This window comes from Apteryx mantelli, chromosome 19, assembly GCF_036417845.1.
Source record: "Apteryx mantelli isolate bAptMan1 chromosome 19, bAptMan1.hap1, whole genome shotgun sequence".
Classification (NCBI taxonomy): Eukaryota; Metazoa; Chordata; class Aves; order Apterygiformes; family Apterygidae; genus Apteryx; species Apteryx mantelli.
Genome location: NC_089996.1, coordinates 12992132 through 13011330, shown reverse-complemented (window position 1 = coordinate 13011330; position 19199 = coordinate 12992132). Strand labels below are relative to the sequence as shown.

At 36.4% G+C, this 19199-nt stretch overlaps 1 protein-coding gene across 1 annotated transcript; it reads right to left on the bottom strand.

Annotated features, from left to right (window-relative positions):
- Positions 1-362: 362 nt before the first annotated feature.
- On the bottom strand, positions 363-18764 carry ATAD5 (ATPase family AAA domain containing 5). The gene is made up of 23 exons (XM_067308190.1): positions 18699-18764; positions 16010-17784; positions 15615-15702; positions 15116-15280; positions 14400-14544; positions 13657-13741; positions 13299-13480; positions 12349-12506; positions 11892-12045; positions 11366-11659; positions 10713-10809; positions 9783-9865; positions 9511-9656; positions 9252-9402; positions 8677-8841; positions 7640-7758; positions 6721-6814; positions 6419-6483; positions 5342-5522; positions 4441-4628; positions 3300-4132; positions 1961-2125; positions 363-1770 (listed from the first exon to the last, which is right to left on the bottom strand). The coding sequence occupies exons 1-23, from the start codon at positions 18762-18764 to the stop codon at positions 1692-1694; spliced, it is 5478 nt and encodes a 1825-aa protein (XP_067164291.1). The 3' UTR covers positions 363-1691.
- Between the last annotated feature and the right edge of the window lie 435 nt (positions 18765-19199).

The following is a 19199-nucleotide window of genomic DNA, read 5'->3' as shown; positions in this document are numbered from 1 at the left end:
TTGACTGCTTAAGTAAAATTATAAAGTGAATGTTCATACTTGCTGTATGGAAATGCAAAGCTACCACTTGAATCTTATCATCAGAAAGTGAAATACTTGAATTCCACTTCACCTTTTGGACTGGTTTTTATACCACCATTACCTGGAGAGTCTAGGAAAAAAAAATTCTTAAGGAAACTATTAAACCATAGAGTTGACTTTAAAAGGAGATAAAGTTGCCTCCCATTGCTTTCTACTTTGTTTTTTAAATTATCTACATGTTTCCTAAAATAATAAAAGAGGAAACAAGCTGTATAAGGATGAAGTCACTCCCCCTTGTAACCTAGCTAGATTAAGATTGCCTTTAAAAAGCACTGAACAAACACTTTTTACTCTTACTTTATTACTTTTTACAAAACTGTACAGGAATCACTTAAACCATTGATACAACTCATTAAGATTTTAACAGCCACCACTTGAGTTCACTCATTGGATATTCTGGGCTACTGAAAAAGTAAGCTATAAAGAAAACTATCTACAATGCAAAAGTTTAAAATAATTTACTGTTGTTCATAAATATTTTTTCATTCATTCTGAACATCTTTTAAGATATAAAAAATAAAAGACGAGAACAGAGGGTACTAGAAAATGACCTCCCTTATTATTACAGAGGCATTAAGGGAATTTGTGTGCCACTGCATGGCCCCGTTCTACCTCATACTCAATTTGAGAAAGAACAGTCCAGTTGTAATATAAAGAGCATAAAGTACATGGTTAAGTACTTCCAGTTAAAAAACAAGAACAAAAAAGTTAAAATCATCTTTATGGACTGAAAATGTTAAGTTTTAAAAGTCTTTTCATACATCAGAAATATTCAGAATTGTAGCAAAGTCTCACAAATTTATTTACTTATATAAAAACAGATTCAATCACAAATAGTCAGACTGAAGTCTTGTCAAATGCAAAATGCAGTATAAAAATAGAACACAATATACAAGACTAGAAGTAATTAAATATTACTGAACCCAAAGTAACACTGGTATAATTGTTATTTACAAAATCTTGCCTAATCTTTGAGTCCATCTTGAGCTAAAGTCATCATTTCCCTACTATTTTAACCAATTAACATGGAAGTCTGACAGCTGTAAATAATGAAGTGAAACCACTGTATACAAATATATGTACATTGAGGCACAGTACTTTGCGAAGACTTTGTTATCCAGTTGTTACTGTGATGGAAGAGCTGGTTTTAGTAGTTTACATTTTTAGAGGTGTCCTCCCAAACCCCTTACGCTGGTTATTTAGCACCTATCTGCAAATTCAGAAAGTCTGTTTTAGTAAAGTGGTCTCCTCAGAAAAATAAGTTTACTGTGGAAGTTGTGCCATTTGCTCATCACACAAGCACTTCTTGCTATGTGATACACAAGTTCTGGAGAAAGGAAATACGAAGTAGTCCTGATTAGTCTGTGCATTCAGTATTCTAAATGCAGTTACTGGACAAGCACCAAACAAGCCCACATTTCAGTTGTGGAAAGCAGTATCATGACAGCAGGTATATACATTATTTTAAATACTTACAGAAATTTAATATACAAATGGCTCTGAATATACAATAAAATAATGTGTGAGGAAGAAAAAAAAAAAAAATCAAGCTATGGTGAGAGTACCCCTATTAGGTCCATCCACATGAAGTATTCCTGGTGTTAGCAATTTTAAGGGAATTCAAGAGACAGGCTGTTTATCGTTTGTCTGGATATTTCAAGATGAATTCCTTCAAGATAATGCAAGAACCTATTAAAAGAAAAGTCAGAGTGACTACAAGAGGATAAAGTTTTTTCCAAATGCTAGGCAATACTTTCAGTGTTTAGAGAAGGCAAACATTCATCTTTCTTGTCTGGAATTATTTGACAAAGTATTTTACTATAATTCTTAACTACCCTGCATATTAAGTGTAACAAGATTTAGGAAAACCAAAACCTACCTTCTTTTAGTCTTTCCTTGCTCTTTAAGCTTCTCAGACCTACAGATACTGCGAAGAGTGGGGAGGTATTCAACTATGCTGGCTTGTTTATTACCCAGGTTTAAAGGTGTTCTGGAAAACACAGTTCTGATGACTGCCAGCCTCTTCTGCGCTTTTTTGTGAATGCTAAAACAGAGAATGAATCTTTATTGTTTCTTGTTCAAGAACGTTTAGTGCCCATTTTATACCTTTAATACCAAATCCACTTGTTTAAAACTCTGTTAAACGATACAGATGTCCAAATACGCTTTCCACTGGGCTAGATTAGATACCTGAGACTTCTAATCATATTCTACTTACGCAGCATCACAAAAGTTGCAGTTAGGAGACAGAAACATGAGGGACAGTCAGCTGTTCTGCCAATCCTCCACGCTTAACTACAGAGACTAGTCTGGGGAGGTCTTCACGATTTAGTCCTTGTGCATGTGAGCTTTGGCACACCTGTCAGGCCAGGCATCCCAAAGCATCTGTTGTCTTCAGAAGTAGTGTCATGTGATTGGTATTTGCCAGAATGTCAATATCAGATTAAATTTATTGTAATGTATATAATCAGGTCAATGTTTTACTCATAATATATTGGCTGAACTTGGTAATATGTTTAGACAGTTACATCTGTTTGACATTGCTGCTCAATCAGGTACTGACTTACAGAAATATAAGTATAACCTAATTTCCTATTTAGGCACCTGAATAGGTTTTCTTCACCGATTATGCCAACTTCATGTATGATTACTAGTTTGCTTTTTTATTAAAGCCAGTCTTTCATATCAATACTTGCTAACGGTAATGGACTTTTTGATCTTTTATAAATATATTAAAAGTTACTCTTTTCCAGCATAAGTTAGTACAAAAATACTGCAGTAACTTTGCTCTAAATTGTTAGGTCTTCATCAAGCAACACCTACACCTTTAATACAGATTCAATATAACCAGTCACTGAATGAAAAATTCACGTCTAGTATTTGCAGAAGTAATCTACCTTAAAAAAGCCCTTCCCTTAGGCTGTTTTGTTTTGTCTTTTTGTAAATAAACTGACCAGATTAAGGCTACCATTCCTGAACAACATTACAATCAGGTTATTCAAACAAGGAAAGTCACCTTTTTGCAACAATTAACAAGTAGTTAGTTTAGCATCATTTAAAAGAAGTGAACAATTTCTTCCAGTGTTCTGAGATACACATTCATCCCAGTGTGAATGTTTCGTTGTATGTATAGTATCTGAAACAGTCCTACTTGCTGTGAAGTGCTTTCCTTCACAAGTAACTGCATTATATTCCAGGAAATATTAGCACGGTCTTACCTTGAATCAGGTGACTGACTGAGGGATACATAATTTCTTGTGTTTGAAATACGCAGAGTAAGTCCCTCAAGTTCATCACTTTCAGGTGTTTTACTGGTACCCAAAGAGGCCTCCAAGTGTTTTGAAATATTAACAGAACATTTATGAAAACTGAGTGCTTCAATAGTTGCCTTGAGTTCACTACAGCTCTGGGAATTCCACCAATCAGTATTTTCTATACTGAATTCATCACAAAGACCATTTTTGATTTTGCCATTTGTCCAATTAAATCCTTCATCTTTAGAAAACTCCAGTGGTTCCTTGGCATTAGTGTTTATACAGCAATCTAAAAAAGACATGTTCTCCACAAATTCAGTCAGTGAGTTTAGACACTGAAAAACAAGAGCAGATCTTTTCTCACTTGCTGTTTTTTTTTTAATTTCCATTTTTTCTTCTTCTTTATCCATCAATTTTAATTCCTCTTTGTTTACTTCAGCACATGATATAGGACTATCTGATGGCAAAGTTATAAATTCAGCTGAGTAGTTCAGTCCAGTATCAAATAAATCACTATCATCCAATATATCAAGCTTTTTCTGGTTCTTTGTCTTTTTAGACTTTTTTCCAGAGCTACTCTTCCCAGTGCAGTAACTATTAATAGATCTGTTATTTGAAGAAACTACAGTAGTCCTTTCAAGTATGGAGTTAGAGGCTTCACACTGGTTTGGAAGAACATGCACTGGTAAAGGAAGAATATATTCAAGATTACTATATATAAAATCCACTTTCTTCATCTGGAATTCTGTGAGAAGCTGTATCAATTTATTCCATTCATCCATGGTTGTGATTTTGTGCTGCAAAATAGTAATTGGGGGGGGGGGGAAGTATTGATGCATTAAAATAATTTTTTGAAAAGAAATAATGTTTTTACATGAAGTCTCCTATTTTTAGCTTTATACTCATAAGGCAAGGGACTGTTTGCTTGAAGGAGGCTGCACCAACTTGGGTTAATTGCTACAGGGTATCAATTTCTAAAACAATTTTTTATTTTTTTTCAAAATATTTTCTTCTAAGATGCTATTCATCATAACAATTACATACAATTATCAGAACATATGCATAGCAATTATTCAAAGTATTAGCTAGTCAACTAAAAAAATACCTTAAGAAACGTAAACAAGTCTTCTGAAGGCAACAAGATATTCTTAAGGCCAAGCAATGTCTCTACACAGCCTGTATCACATTTTGGAAACTCCCAGAGATGTGTATCAGCTTGAGAAAAATCAGTCTTGGAATCAGTAGTCTTTTCAGAATTAATTACTTCATCTGCCTTATTTGTCTCATCTCCTCCTGCACAAAGATAACATGCTTTACTTGAAAAGGAAAAGTTGCATCATTAAATAGTTGATTTTTTCCCCCCTTTTTGCCTCAATTACTTTTTTAAAGGATACTATAAAAAGTCTTTAAGAAATTCTTCTCTTACTGCAGTTCTGAATGAATATAGCAACTTTTTAATTAATCATCCCCATCCTCATCATTTCCTTTCCTTAAGTCCCGTTGATTTGCCCACTCTCCCTTCTTTGTAATCAACCATTTGAAACAGGCTCTTCTTCCTCTTATGTACCAATAGCCTCTCTCATGCATCTGCTGAAAATACTCTTCCCAAACCCTTTGGGATCAAGTTCTCCTTACCTTTTCTACCTGCTTGCTTGGTGAGTTACGTACAACTCAAGTAGATGACTGAAGAAATGCAAACTCTGAGCTGAAGTGAACTGCTATTGGCTCCCTACTCTGCCCACTTTTGCGCAAGAGGAATGGGAGATAAATTATTACCCGTCATTACCGTACTTTAGAGGTACAAGTACATCAAACTTCTAGACCCTTATGTATATATAATGAGGTCTTGAAGTAGAAAAAAACAAAACAAAACACAAAGAACAAAAAGCCCCAAATGTTTAGGCATCTTAACGTTACCAGCTATTCATACACGTCTAAGAAAGATTCTCAATCTTAACATGAATTTGATTAAATCAAATCAATTTTTTTAAATTAGATCAACCTACCATGGAGTGCCAAACGTTTATCTTTCAAGCATCCACCTCCACTTCTAACCCAAAATTGTAAGAAAAGAACACTTTGTCTGATATCACAGTTATTTGTGGTTAACAAAGCAGCTAAGTCTTTCACATCCGTTCGTAAATTTTCAGCCAAACACAGCACTTGCAGATAGCTAGCAGCATTTATCTAAACAAAAGTTAAGACAAAGATTACTGAAAAACAACTCTTATCCATCCAGACATAAATAACAGAAGCAAGTTGTTCTATATATGCTTGCAATACACCTTTCCTTCTAATACAGTACATTACAATTTATTAAAGTAGATTACAGTTATATTAAAACTTCTGTAGAAGAGCAGAATTTTGTGCCAAATCCAAATAGTCCACATCACGGAATTAAGCTCAATTTAAGAATTTAACCATATGGACCTTGTTTCTCATCACAAAAGAGCAGGTTTTAGTGAACTATATTCACCTTAAAGGCTTTCCTTTCTTTTAAGCCTGCTCTTTATCAGATGGCCCAAAAGATTTTCAATATTACACTCCCCACACCCATTTTCCAAAAGTTAGTTCCTACTGATTCTCATTTACTTAGGTTTCTAATATAATATATAACTATTTGCTATACAGAATATCAATATTATATTAAATCCATATATTGTATTAAAGGTTTATATTAAAGAAATAACCCATCATATTTTTACAATAGTTCCTTTACTTTTCAATGAATGAACCAGCACTGGCATAATCAGTTTTCAAAACAAAATTAGACATATCTTGTATGAATTATTCCATACTGAAAACTGAATTAAGAGATGTATTTATTGTAATTCCCTCACAAATACTAAATGATTACGAAAATAAAACCTCTGGGCTAACAATCACTAACTCTACGTGTAAAGATAAGTACCTCCTATATATCCTTGCATTTAAAAAGGAAAAAAAGAAAAAAATAAAGTAGTTTTCCAGTGAAATAGATACCATAAGCTAGATATAAACCTACATCAACATTTAAGTTTCAAGCTTAAATTAACTGACAAATATTTGCTTGGATGTACGTCCATTTCCAAACACAGACTTACCAAAGAAGGGGTTCTAAAGTTGATTTCTTCAAAATAGCCATCAAACATTAAACTAAACGTTGGATCTACATAAAGAGATACCAGTTAACTGTCATGAAATTACATTCAGAATGATTTTCTTTAATCATTAAAGCAGTCAGTTGAAGCATCTTTACTTGAATACTAACAAACTCATTTTATAGTCTCCAGACTCATTAAATTTTACATTCAGGAGCTGCATTCGACCATTACTATTTAAATCATCCTAGTCAAATAGGCTCTTCTGTCTGGAAAGCCTGATTACTGAAATAAACACTACTCACCATTAGTAGTAAGAATTACAGGCCTCTTTGCAGTTGCCATGAACGTCTTTATTGCATTGAGAAACCCTGCATCTTCATCAAATATTATATCCACCTACAGAAAACACAAATGAAGTGCAAAATGCCAATAGCTTCAGCAATAGGTACAAGCTGTGAAAGCTGTCAGACAATGTTAACTACAGAATAAGGCTTTTAAGATTAATACAGATTTTTGAACATCTGTGGGCCATGATAGTAAACATGCTTCAAGTAAGGTCCACTTGTCATCACACAGCCCTTTGATCAGTCTTCTATGCTCGAGCTCCTCCCGCCCCCCCCCCCCTTTTTTTAAATAGAATTGCACCAGTGATGTTCTGTAGGATAAACCCACAGTTGGCAACATTGCTGTACATCCTTAATCTAGTTAAAATTACATTCTGGGCTGTAATTTTGCATTCTTAATTTAAGACCTAAAGATGTTTTGGGGTAAGAGGACTTCATTAAAGAAAAAAAAAGAAGAGAAATCTAATATGGGCTTAGATATTGTAACTACTGGGATGGTTATAGTGACCGTTTTAAACTGTCTCAGAGCATTTAATTAGTCTAAAATTAGAAATCAATCCTTTTGCATAAGCAAAGAAATTAAATTAGTAGAATCTTGCAAACTGTTCCAACAGTGAGTAACTATTGATAGTCAAGCAATACGTAGTTTCTTCATCTTTAAAATATGTTTGTAAAATAATGATCAGTGATAAATTTGTGCAAGTCTGATTAAGAAAATACTCAGGAGATGAAGTAATTAAGCACTGAATTCATTTTTAAAAAGTTGATAAGCCTTACAACTTGAATCTGCCTAGAAGCCTTACAGAGGAAAAAGTTAATTTCTTTAGACATAACAAAAGTATGTATTGCTCACATCAGTATTTCACCTGAGTTTTACCTCTTCAAAGAGAATGAGAGATGTCGCACTTTTTCTGTTGTGTTCTCCTCCTTCAGCTTCTTTGTTTACTGACTTAATTTCAGCATCTTTCTTTTCTTCACATGAATCCTGATTATTTTCTGCAGACGGGTGAAGAATTAATGATAAAGTAAAGGAGGACTGAAACCATTTAATATGCATTCTAAACACTGGTTTCCAAAAACACCCAGTGTATAAGCTACTTAAGAAAATCTACACTGACACAAAGTTTTAGATATCTGACCTAAATTCTTTTCTGATGTCTCATTTAAAAGAAAAGATACGAGAAATTTGCTGGGAATTCGCTAGCGTGTGGTGATGGGCTGACTCTTTGCAAAATTAATGTGAGCTATGATGTGTTGGGGCATGGCATAGATGCTCTGTAAGTTCTTCAAGACAAAGTAATGCAACTGCCTGAAAAAAAATGCTGGTTGTCCAAATACAATACTTTCTAAAAATCTGTCTTTAAGAGTCCTGATCCCATGAGACATTTGGAAACGTCCTTTCCAGTGTTTAGAGACTCATAGACTTCAATTTGTCTTTCTATGTATTAAAATCCACATTCTGTGATCAAACATTTTCTGGCTTTAGGGGACCCCTTAATTCTGTGGCAGCAGTTTTGTATGCACAAACACCATCTAGCACAACGACCATTTCACCCCAACCTGCAACAGGCACCAAAGCAGTATAAATGTGTTTACTACAGACAGTTTTTAAGTTTATGGTCTCTTGACTAAAAACTCTGAAAAAGACAAAGGAAAGCAAGCCAACTGTACTTAAGAATGTGTTAGATGGTCTGTGCACTAGTTAGGCTCTCCTGTACTGGAGTGTAATGCACTTTCTACGTAGATAAGTGCATCAGAGATATTAAGAAGCCCTTTCTGGCAGTTAGGGTATAATAAATACACTTATTCTACTCGTTTCTCCACCTATCTCCAGATGTACAGTAGCACAGTATAACTTTTCCATCTCCAGAGGAGATAAATAATCATTAAATAGCGATACCTACCGATACCTACCTTTATTTTTTTCTTGCAATGTTACTATTCCATCATTATTCTTCTGTTTGGAAGAAATTCTGAAATAGTTTGCTAGTGTTTTAGGGGGTAAGCTTCGTTTTGCTCCTCTTGGTGAAAGTGGAGGTTTTCTTGGTGAAATAACTTTCTTAGGGGAATATATTTTTTCTGCAAGATATGTTTTTCATTAAACTCATGCTTGAAATATAATTCCTCAGGCAAATTTAGAGCAAATCCCCATTCAGCTGTTTTGTATATAGCACAGGATAGTTTTACTGTGCATATTTCTGCTTATTTTACTTTTCTTCTCCTGTTACAGGGAACAATTTCCGTTCAACATTCTATTCAACTGCCATAGCATTTACTCTACCACTGGAGATATAACCGATGAAGATAAAAGTCAGTTGTTCTAAGAAAGTCATTAAATAATTGGTACACAGCTGTGTGAACCAACTGAGCGTTTATTAATATGGTGGTCAGGTAAACTGAAATTTGCCATCTTTTTCAAAGAATTGATGTCTAAAAATTGTTTGGTGAGGTCAGTTTCTAAAAAAGACAGATATAGCTATGAAACTTACTTGGGGACTTGGCACTGTTACAGCTGTTAAAGAAGCAAGGTTTATGCGCATTTACGCCTTTTTTGTCCACCTGATGAGACTGAGTAGCTTCTTTTAGTTGAGACAGTATCTGTCTACCACTGCGCTGGCAAGAGGCATTAACTTCAAATATCTGCAATGATATTTAATTTATAAAAGAAAATTTAGACTTCTTGTATCACAATTGCTTTATACCACTAGTTACAATTAAGAAAAATGCCACTGAAAAGACTCCACAAACCTTAAAACCAAGTTCATGAGCACAAGCATATACTGCAGCAGTTTTTCCCACTCCTGGTGGGCCAGTTATCAGAACAGTATTGCAAAGGCTAGTCTCTTCCTCAATATCAGATTTATCATCTTTAAAGTCAAGGCTGTCCAAAGAATCTGTAGAATTATTTAAAAGAGAAAAAAGAATTGTTCGGACCGTTACCCTTTCATGTAATTTTATGCCAACATTAACAGGAAGCAGCTATGTATATGTATTTATTTTATTTTTAATTCTATCAGCACCTTGATGTTCTTTGTCCTCCTTTGCCCCTTTCTGGTTTCTTTTTTCTTCCCAGTCAGCTCTTTTTTTCCATTCTTTTAGCCAACTATAAGGGGAAAGAACAGAAAAATAAATTACTCAGTAAAGTGACTCAAATTCAGATGGAACATAACGTAATATTAGGAGAGATCAGCCACTTTTTCTCCCTCTCAATCAAGTTCCTTCAGATTAAAAAAGTTTTGCTTGGCATTTGATTTTTTTTTTTTTAAAGGAGGATTCTTTCTTCATTCTCCATTCTATTAGTTGACTTGTATGAAAACAAGTCACTTCAGAAATTATGTAACAAGCTAGAGAATGCTTTGTCATTCATGGTAAGCATTGTCTGGCAGATGGATCATTAAACTCTGCATAGGAGTCACAACAATAACTTAAACCAACACAGAGACTTTAACAGAAAGCACAATAGGTTAGATGGACTTGAGTGCTAAATTACCGTCAACAGCAGAGGCAGTGCATCAAGATCAGGCTCAGGCATGCTTGCAGGAAAGTATAGACAAGTACTGATAAGTTGCTATCTCTCATTCATGTAGAGTAAACAAAAATAACCTGACAAAAATCAGTTTTTACTGAAATTGTAAGGACATTAAGTAATAAGTATTCCATTTTAACCCATGATCTAATGTAGCATTTCAGGTGTGCTTTTATTTGGTACCGTACAAATTTCTATGGTATTACTATAAAATAAACTATGAACAACATGTCATTCATACCAACTGAATGTCATTTCTGCAACTTTTTGGAAGAAAAACAAAGCAAAGGCCCCAAAACACACACCCTATGTCTTTTTCAAGCACAGTGTCAAATAGCTTCACTTAGCTTCACTTTAAGCATAATCAAGTAGTACAATGCTCTGGGTTATTTTAAGACAATGGATCCACGCTCGCATTTCTGACCTGTGTAGCTTTTCAATTTCTTTCTTGTTCCCTACAAGTTCACTGGAGTCTTGAGGCTGATACTTTTCTGTCCAGAGTACATCTTCCTTTTCAACACCTACAGAAAAATTACCCATTTTAAAGTATTTCTTCATCTGAAAGAGTTGAACAAATCTGGCAGAATATTAAGACTGAATAGGATTGTTGAATTTGGATCATGGGATTAAGACAAGGAAAAAACCCTTATAAGCAGAGAACATAAAAGCAGTTTCAGATCAGTATTTCAGAGAAAATTAATTCTTACCCACAAGGATATGAAGTAGGCTGTATGGAGAAAGCTACGAAAAATGAAGAAGGAAAAGACGGCATAAAATCCACTAGATGATACACATAAACATGTCCCAGTACAGGCTTACTATACAGCTTCTATGCATGAACTTACACAATTCGTCTGGCTCGTAAGAAAGACACAAAAGTAATAGTGACAATAATGAATATCCTTTGAATCCTTTACGTGGCCTACTTATTTTATAATGTTCTCATGTTTCCTTGTTTCCTCTATACACTTACTGGAGGCAATCTGGAACTGTCCTGCACCACAGTGGAAGGATGACATATCACATATGTATTTTATCAGTGCAAAGATATTTAAACCAGACATAAAACTTAGTTACCTGAAGCTACATTTGGCTCTGATAAAACTTCAGCATCTTCTGTTGTAACATCCAGTTTCTGGGTCTTGTTTTTTCCCAAATGTGTTGCTAGTCCTGTCTCTGCTTGTTTTTTCCCTGCTATGGGAGCGCTAAGGTTCCTGGAAACTTTGGATTTTATCTCAGCCTCTGTACCTTCAATTCGTTTTCTTCTTTTTGATTTGCGGTCTTCAGTTTCTTTCCTTTTCCTTTTAGTTTCTTTCCAATTGTCAGAATGTTTTTGATTTACCTCAGACTTTGCAGTGCTGTCTCTGTTTTCTAAGAGAAAACATATTACATCTCTTTAAAATTTCAAACAAATACACAGCTGTAATAGACATAGCTTAAGCCACATTTGAAAGAATTTGGTCAAAATGACCTAAAATATAAGGAGCAGTTTATTTCCAACAACAATATTCCTTCATTGAACAATTTCTGGAAGTTTCAAGTTGTCTTCTTATGCCACTGTTTGTTTTTGTGGGAGGTGGGATTTACTATGTAAATTACTAACCTTGTATACTGTTTTCAAAAAGCAATCGTTCTGTTTGCTTTTTTAGAAGCTTGTAAAAGTATTTTCTTACAGGAAACTGGGAGTTGAAGAACATGATCTCATCCAGTAAGTCTTTTCTGACTATTTCAGGAAAAACTGTTCGCTGGCCAGAGAACTGTAATATAGAATAAGAAGTCATTCAAAAATATTATACAGAACAGCAATGACAGTTTTTCATAATTTAAGACAACATTGGTAGGTGTCTTCTTAAGCCCAGTGATTAACAGAAAGCCCTGAAAAATCATCTAGTGTTATGATACAGAAGGGGCAAATCACAAAAAAAAATCCATAGCTGACATTTAATCAAGCTACAGGATTTTTTTTTTTTTTTTTAAACAATAGAGTCCTAACAGGTAACAAAAATTCTCAGTTTACTCTTCATTGTTATGGTAACAAAAAACACTTTTAAAGTACTAACCACAGGTGCAGAATGATTTCCAGTTAGTTTTGAATTCACAGTGGAAAATTCACCAAGTGAGATAGTGATATTTGTGACATTAGTGACTTCAGTATTCAGTTTCCTTAGCTTAGTTAATATAGGACATGATGGTGATTTCAGTTTCCACAGTGGATAACCTACCAAAAAAAAAAAAAAAAAGAAAAAAAAAATTAAACCCTTTAACAAAACAGATGCAGCCACTGACAAGATATCCCACACTAAGAGGGAGTAAATGCCCTTTCATTTACAGCTTGATCATGTCAAAGCCAAGCTTATTTGATTTACACTACACTGACTTTGTATTTTTACTAATTCAGCCTCCCACAAGCAAAACAAATTTGCACACTTGTATATACAACATTTCTCCAGTAAATTGCTCCTGGGCTCTGCTTACTTTAAATAATAACCTGTGGCCTCACCGGTTCTCTGTAGGGCAGCTGTTCTCCCCAGGATTGTTTGTTGGTTGGTTTGTAATTATAAACTCAGTTAAGTTCTACTCTACCTTCTGCCATGCCCTTTAGTAAGGGCATTGTAGCACGCTCCCTCACTTAGCGGGGGAAAAGAACTGGGCTGCTCTTTTGAGAAGCATTTTGCCTTGTTAGAAGGAAACTGTTTCTGTCCCAATCAGTCCAACATGACTTTTATTCTCCAAATTAGAATTTGAAAGACTGATTTATTGATTACACATTAAGAACATTGTATCTGTACCCATAAATGTATATATTACTCTAGCATCAAACTAACATGAAAATTGCGTATATAAAAATTGGAAGCTTGTAAGTATTCCTTTCTTCCTGCAATACAAGAACAGCCAATTATTCCAGTCATAATAAGTTCTGTTTTCCAACTCTTTTCTTTTCTGTACAGATCTCCCAAAGATTTACTTGAAACTATTATATAGATTTATCAATGAATGAACAAAAGCTTACACTCATCTTTCTGCTGTACATGGACAACTGTCTTAAAACAGGCACTTGCAACAGAGTATGCTTCCATCGCTGCTGCTTTCTTCGCAATCTGTCTTTTCAGTGACTCTGGCAAACCACTCATCAAGAATTCACGTTTTGCTCTGAACTGATCACCATCTTGAGAATTTTCAGATGCATCTTGGCTTTAATGAAAACAGAAGTTTAAGAAAAAAATAATTACAACTACCAGATACATAGGGCTACAACAGAATTTAATAAAATTCACTTTACACGTTAAATAAGAAATAGTCTGGGAAAAAGTTAAAGTAAGCTTGAAATATATTTTAATTCTTAAGCAACTGTGATTTTGACCACTGACCTGCTTTCATCAAAGATCACAATTGGTTCATCTGCAGACTTTTGAACATTTTTGCCTAGGAATGAAGGTGGACAGCCCAGTTTTCCTTTAAAAAAGGAAAAGGAGGAGGGGAGAGGATTATGATTGGATTAGCACTGATATACAGCTCAACTTTCTTCTCTCATCATGTCTAGATTCTAACTTTGCTTCCCTCCTCACTATCTATACTTTCCATCTAATAACATTCCTAACAAGTTTCCTTTTCTTAAGGGAAAGCTGAGTATTTTAATCTCTGTAAAGGCACTGCATTAAGGAGACTTTCAGATTAAAAAAAATTTTCATGTAAAACCACACTATCCAGACCAATTAATATGGTTGTATTTCTAGTTATTTCATAACTATAGACATAACATTAAAAAACATAACATTAAAACATAACACTAGACATAACATTAAAAAAAATGCTTAAGTTACCATACTGTACTTTGTAACTGCCAATAGTAGAAGACTACATCTTACTCGATTTTCAAACAAATAGTTTTCCCCAGTTGATTGGGGTGCGGAGGGAGAAGGAAGGGGGTGCAGTCAAAGAAACATGTAAAAAAATCTCTACATTATAATTCATGTCACAAAAAGGAAGGCTATACATATGAATATTAGATTTATCAAAACAAAAGATGAATGTACTATAAAGGCTATTTTATAAAATAAAGTACTTAATAACCATAATAAAAATTAAACATGTTTAGTAAAAACCCAATTACCATTTGAGTTCTTGGTAACCTTCACATTTCTAGACTTTTTCCCTAGAACATCATTGAGGCTCCGAAGTTTTGTTTGTTTTTGCTTCACATTCTGTGTTGTAGTAGTGACATTACTCAGGCTTGAATCTAAAATTATTACCGATTCCTAAAGGGAAAGCAAACAAAATAAGAAAGGACGTGCAATCTTTTCTCCTTTGTTAAGACCACCAACTAATGACAGGTACTTAGAAAACTGAAGACACTGCTACAGAGCTTGGAAATTAGTGAACATAATTTGAAAGTTATAAAATACTTTCATTAGTGTTGCCTACACAGAAATAGTATACAGAATTAATTTCTCCCAAGCCCAGTGTCCTCTTCGAACTACTAGGGACAACATATAAAGGCAGGCCAAAATTACTCATCTAAATTTAGATGTCTAAAACATATAGATCTGAGACAGATGCCTTGTTCTCTATAAGGTAGAGAAACAGTCACTTTTAGAGCATGACTACCTGGTCGCTACCTGGATTTTACAGATCTGCAATAGGATGATCTTTGCAGTCCAAGTCTGGCAGTTTTGCATTACTATTTGATATTTAGCATACCATTTTATCACTATGCACCTTATTTGGTTCCTTAAGAGAAATGTTTGCAGGATAAGAAACATTTTTTTCTGCTTAAATAAGCCACAAAACTTGGAAAAAAAAATTTTTTTTCAAAGTATACAGGCTTACTTCATTTTCTTGCAGTTTTTTCTTTTCAGCAAGAGCTTGCTGTCGTGATGAGCGCCTCACAGGAGTTGATAAGTCTTCGTTAACCCTTGTTCTGTTATGGCGTATAGCCTTTGCTTTTTCAACCAGCTGTTTTGCTTTGGATATATTTTTAGAAGTAGAACTCATCTATTAACAAAGTACAAAATAACTAAGATATCTAGCAATTTATAGCCATATATTCTCTAAGTACTTCACATATTAATATCATCCTTCACACTCATAAAAGCATATGATTTGAAGTTTATATCAAAAACAAAAAGTGAAAGACTGGAAAGAGGAGCAAACTGTGACAAGCTAAACATCCAGTTACAAATAATACAATACTTTTCAAAAGGGATTGAGAGCCCCACAAGGGGATCCTCCAGTTAACTTTATTACACAATACTAAATATTAATATAACTATACATATACAGTAAATGACACAGAATACTGGAACGCTTAAAGTGTTACATAAATTACCTTTATATTTTTGGAGGTAAACTCTTCATTTTTCATTGCTTCAGCTTTATTTGATTTTTTAGTTGCATTGATCCGTGTAAACCTCATTCTAATTAAGGAAAAGTGTTATGAAATTATTTTTAATAAAAGAAAATGTTACTCTAAATTTCATATTCTAAAGCCTTTAAAAATACAGTGTTGCAGAGAGAAACAAACCCCCTCACAGGTGTATTGTTTTTGTCTTTCAACATAAGCACAATTCTAGAGTCAACTCTGGTTCCACCATATTATTATCCAACATGGTCAATACTCATGCAACATTGGTATGCGTTACAATTAATTTATTATTACGTCTTACTCTTAAAATATCTGCAAGAAAAAGCGCAAAAAGACAGAATATATTCTAAAATGTTTACCTTATTGGGCTGTTTGCCTCAAAGGGTATTGTAATCACCTCAGCCTTATACACATTACTTTTCCTCAAGGGTTTCTTGCTTGCTTTTGGTGTGGAAGTCTGTAAAGGACTATTGCTTAATTCATTTTCACAAAAAGTATTTTTAATTCTGCTTTTTTTAGGTGTAACCTTTTTGGGTGTTTCAATTTTCTTCTGCCTTAAACTCCTCCTTAACTCATTCACTTTTGGACTTGATGAAATTCTTACATTGAAGGCATTGTCCTTAGTATGAACATTAGCTCCTGAATATTCATCTTTGTTATAATCGCTACTATTTGAGACACTCATTTCCTTATTTTCCAAGGCCTTCTTTCTTCTCTTTCCATTTTTCTGAAACTTATTAGGTCTTTTTTTTTTAGTTCTACTGTTTTCAGGGCTATAATGTGCATGTTTGTCCACATAATCTTCTGGTATTTCACTTTCTAATCTCTTATTTGAAGCAATGTCACCTCCTTCTGTTCCTTCTTTTTCTTTTGAAGACTTTGTAATGACTTGTTTTAATTTTCCAGGTGCCTTTTTAACTCCACTTTTTATTACATCCGATGTTGGTTGTCTAAAGGCTTTCATAAACTGATGCCTTTCTTCCAGGGAACATTTTGACTTTAAAGATTCTGATCCTGCAGTCTCTAATACAGCCAACTCCAGTTCCTCTTCCTCAATAACAACATTAGATTTTCTTTTCTGAGTAATCTGTTCAGTTTGTTCACTCTCCAAGAGGAGTGGACTACTTTCTTTTTCCCCTGCACATCCTTTTTGCTTCAAAAAAATGGAAGCTAGTTTCCTGGAAGCTTTGGGGGGAACGGAATGAATTTGTGCAAGGACAGTTACTGTTTTAAGTGGTAGCTGTTGAGATTCCTCAGACTTTTCGGGATCACTAATGCTATCACTTTTAACAGTTTCATTTGCTGTGACAGAATTGTCCAGTGTTAGCTTTGTGCCATCTTCAACATGATCTACATTATCTTCTCCTTGACTCTTCAAGAAGTCCTCAAATGACACAGTTATTATACTATCATTTACCTGTGATGGCTTATCATCTATCTGAACTTCAAAACTTGAGTCACTAATAGTAACCTCACACTCTATATTAGGAGATACCATTTTTTTCTTATCGTCAGGTTCCTTTTTAGAATTTTCGTTCAGCTGGTTTTCAGATGAAAACCTTTCAGACAAGCACATATTTACTTTGTGCTTCCTTTTCCTTGATTTTCTTATACTATTTTTCATTCTGTTTATTTCAGAGCCAACTTTCTTAGCATTTTTTCTGTAGGCGACATTGTTTGAGATGTTCTCACTTTGCAGATTATCTTCTGCTAATTCTACACAGTTTTGGTCAACTAAAGCATGGGTGGCAGTAAAAGCATTAGCATCTTGTTTTGGTCCTGTTGTTTCTCTGCTGCTGTCATCGCTATTAATTTCTATTACACGTTCATGCTCAGATTCTTTCATCCCTCCTAGTTTATTATTTAAATTAACTCTCTTCCCTTTCCTCTTCAGCTTTGAAGGTGGTTTCAAAGGTGAGTTACAATCTCTGTCATCAGCATCCGACTGTATTTTATTTTCTCCAGCTACGACTGGTGATGTAGCTTTCTCAGTTATAGATGCCTTTTTAAAATAATCCAGTATATTGTTGGGTTTTGGTGGTGACAACACTTTATCCACTGGTTTTGCTAGTGGTGAAAAGTATCTTGTGATTGTTTTTACAGAAGCATCTTCTTCTCGTCGTTTCTTGCATGGCTAGAAAGAAGTTCAGCGTTAATATTAGTTTTTTAAAAAAACCTAAAATGACAGATAATATAGAAATATAAAGCAGGACAGTATCTGAGGCATATATTCAGGACGGTACTTTTCTGGAAGATAAAAATCTTGTGTCAAAGCACTAAGAACGTGCACATGTCAGTTTTATCTGTTTTTTTCAGGAGGCATCTAAAACTTGAAATAAAGATTTTGCCATTGGAAAAAAAATTAACCCCCCATTCTGAACCTTACTCTACACATTCGAGACCCCCAACACTGACAGTGAGCACAGGGTCTTCAGGGCAGCTCTGCAAAGATCTGCCGCTTCTTCACTCGAGTTGGGGAGCTCTGCCTTCGAGCCACGTTCCACCTATTAGTTACCTTGCGATGCTGGCCAGAGCGTATGCTTGCAGAGCAGTTAGCCAAAGAATCACAGAACTGATGAAGGATGTATGGTTCTACCCGTAACGAAAACATCTACCTCTCCGAAGAAGAAACCACCCCTTTCAAACTACTTCAAGAAACGGAACACACTAAACAGCGTCATGTTTCTGAGGAAGAAGACTAAGAATTTTATGATTTCCTTGTTCGTTTTAATAAACTTCAGAAATCAGCTAAACTGTTCTGAAACCGCACCAGCAGCGTGTCAGCAGCGCAGCCCCACGCGCCGCTCGCCCGCGTGGGAGCGACGCGCGAGACACCGCCTTTGTGCGCAGCCCGGCGCAGCTCGCTGAAGAGCGAGCAAGTTTTTACCATTTCCGTAAAACCTCCTGAAACAGCTGAGTCCACGCCGGCCCCTCAGCTCCGCCGGAGCGGAGCCGCCTTGTCCCCGGCGCCGCCCGGGACCCGCCGCCGCCGCCCCCCCCTCCCGCAGCGCGGCCGCCCCCGGCCCCGGCCCGCCGCCGCGTCCCCACCTGAGCGTCGCCGTCCTTCGCGGGGAGGGAGGCGGCCGCCGCGGCCACGGCGACCCTGCCCACCATCCCCCCGGGCGCTGGCGGGGAGCGGAGCGCTCAGCCGCGGGGGGAGGCGGGCGCTAGCGCCATGGAGCGAGCGAGCGGGCCCGCCGCTGCTGCCGCCGCCGCCGCCGCCGCCGCCGCCGCCCGATGGCCGCTGACAGGAGCGAGCGCGAGGCGCGCGGGCGGGCAGAAAAGCGCGCGCGGGACGCGATTCGGAGCTCCGCGCGGAAGGGGGCGGCGCCGCCGCGCCCCACGTGACCCGCGCGCGCCTGCCAACGGCCGGCCGCGCTCCGCCCTCACGTGACCCGGCGCGCGGCGACGCCCGCCCCCCTTCCCCCGCGGGGCCGGTCACGTGGCGCCGGAGCCCCGCCCCGCATCCCCCCCACCCAGACCTGCCGCTGTCAGTTGGGTTTTCGCGACGCGACAGGAAGAGAGGGGAGGGGGCGCGTGACGTCACGG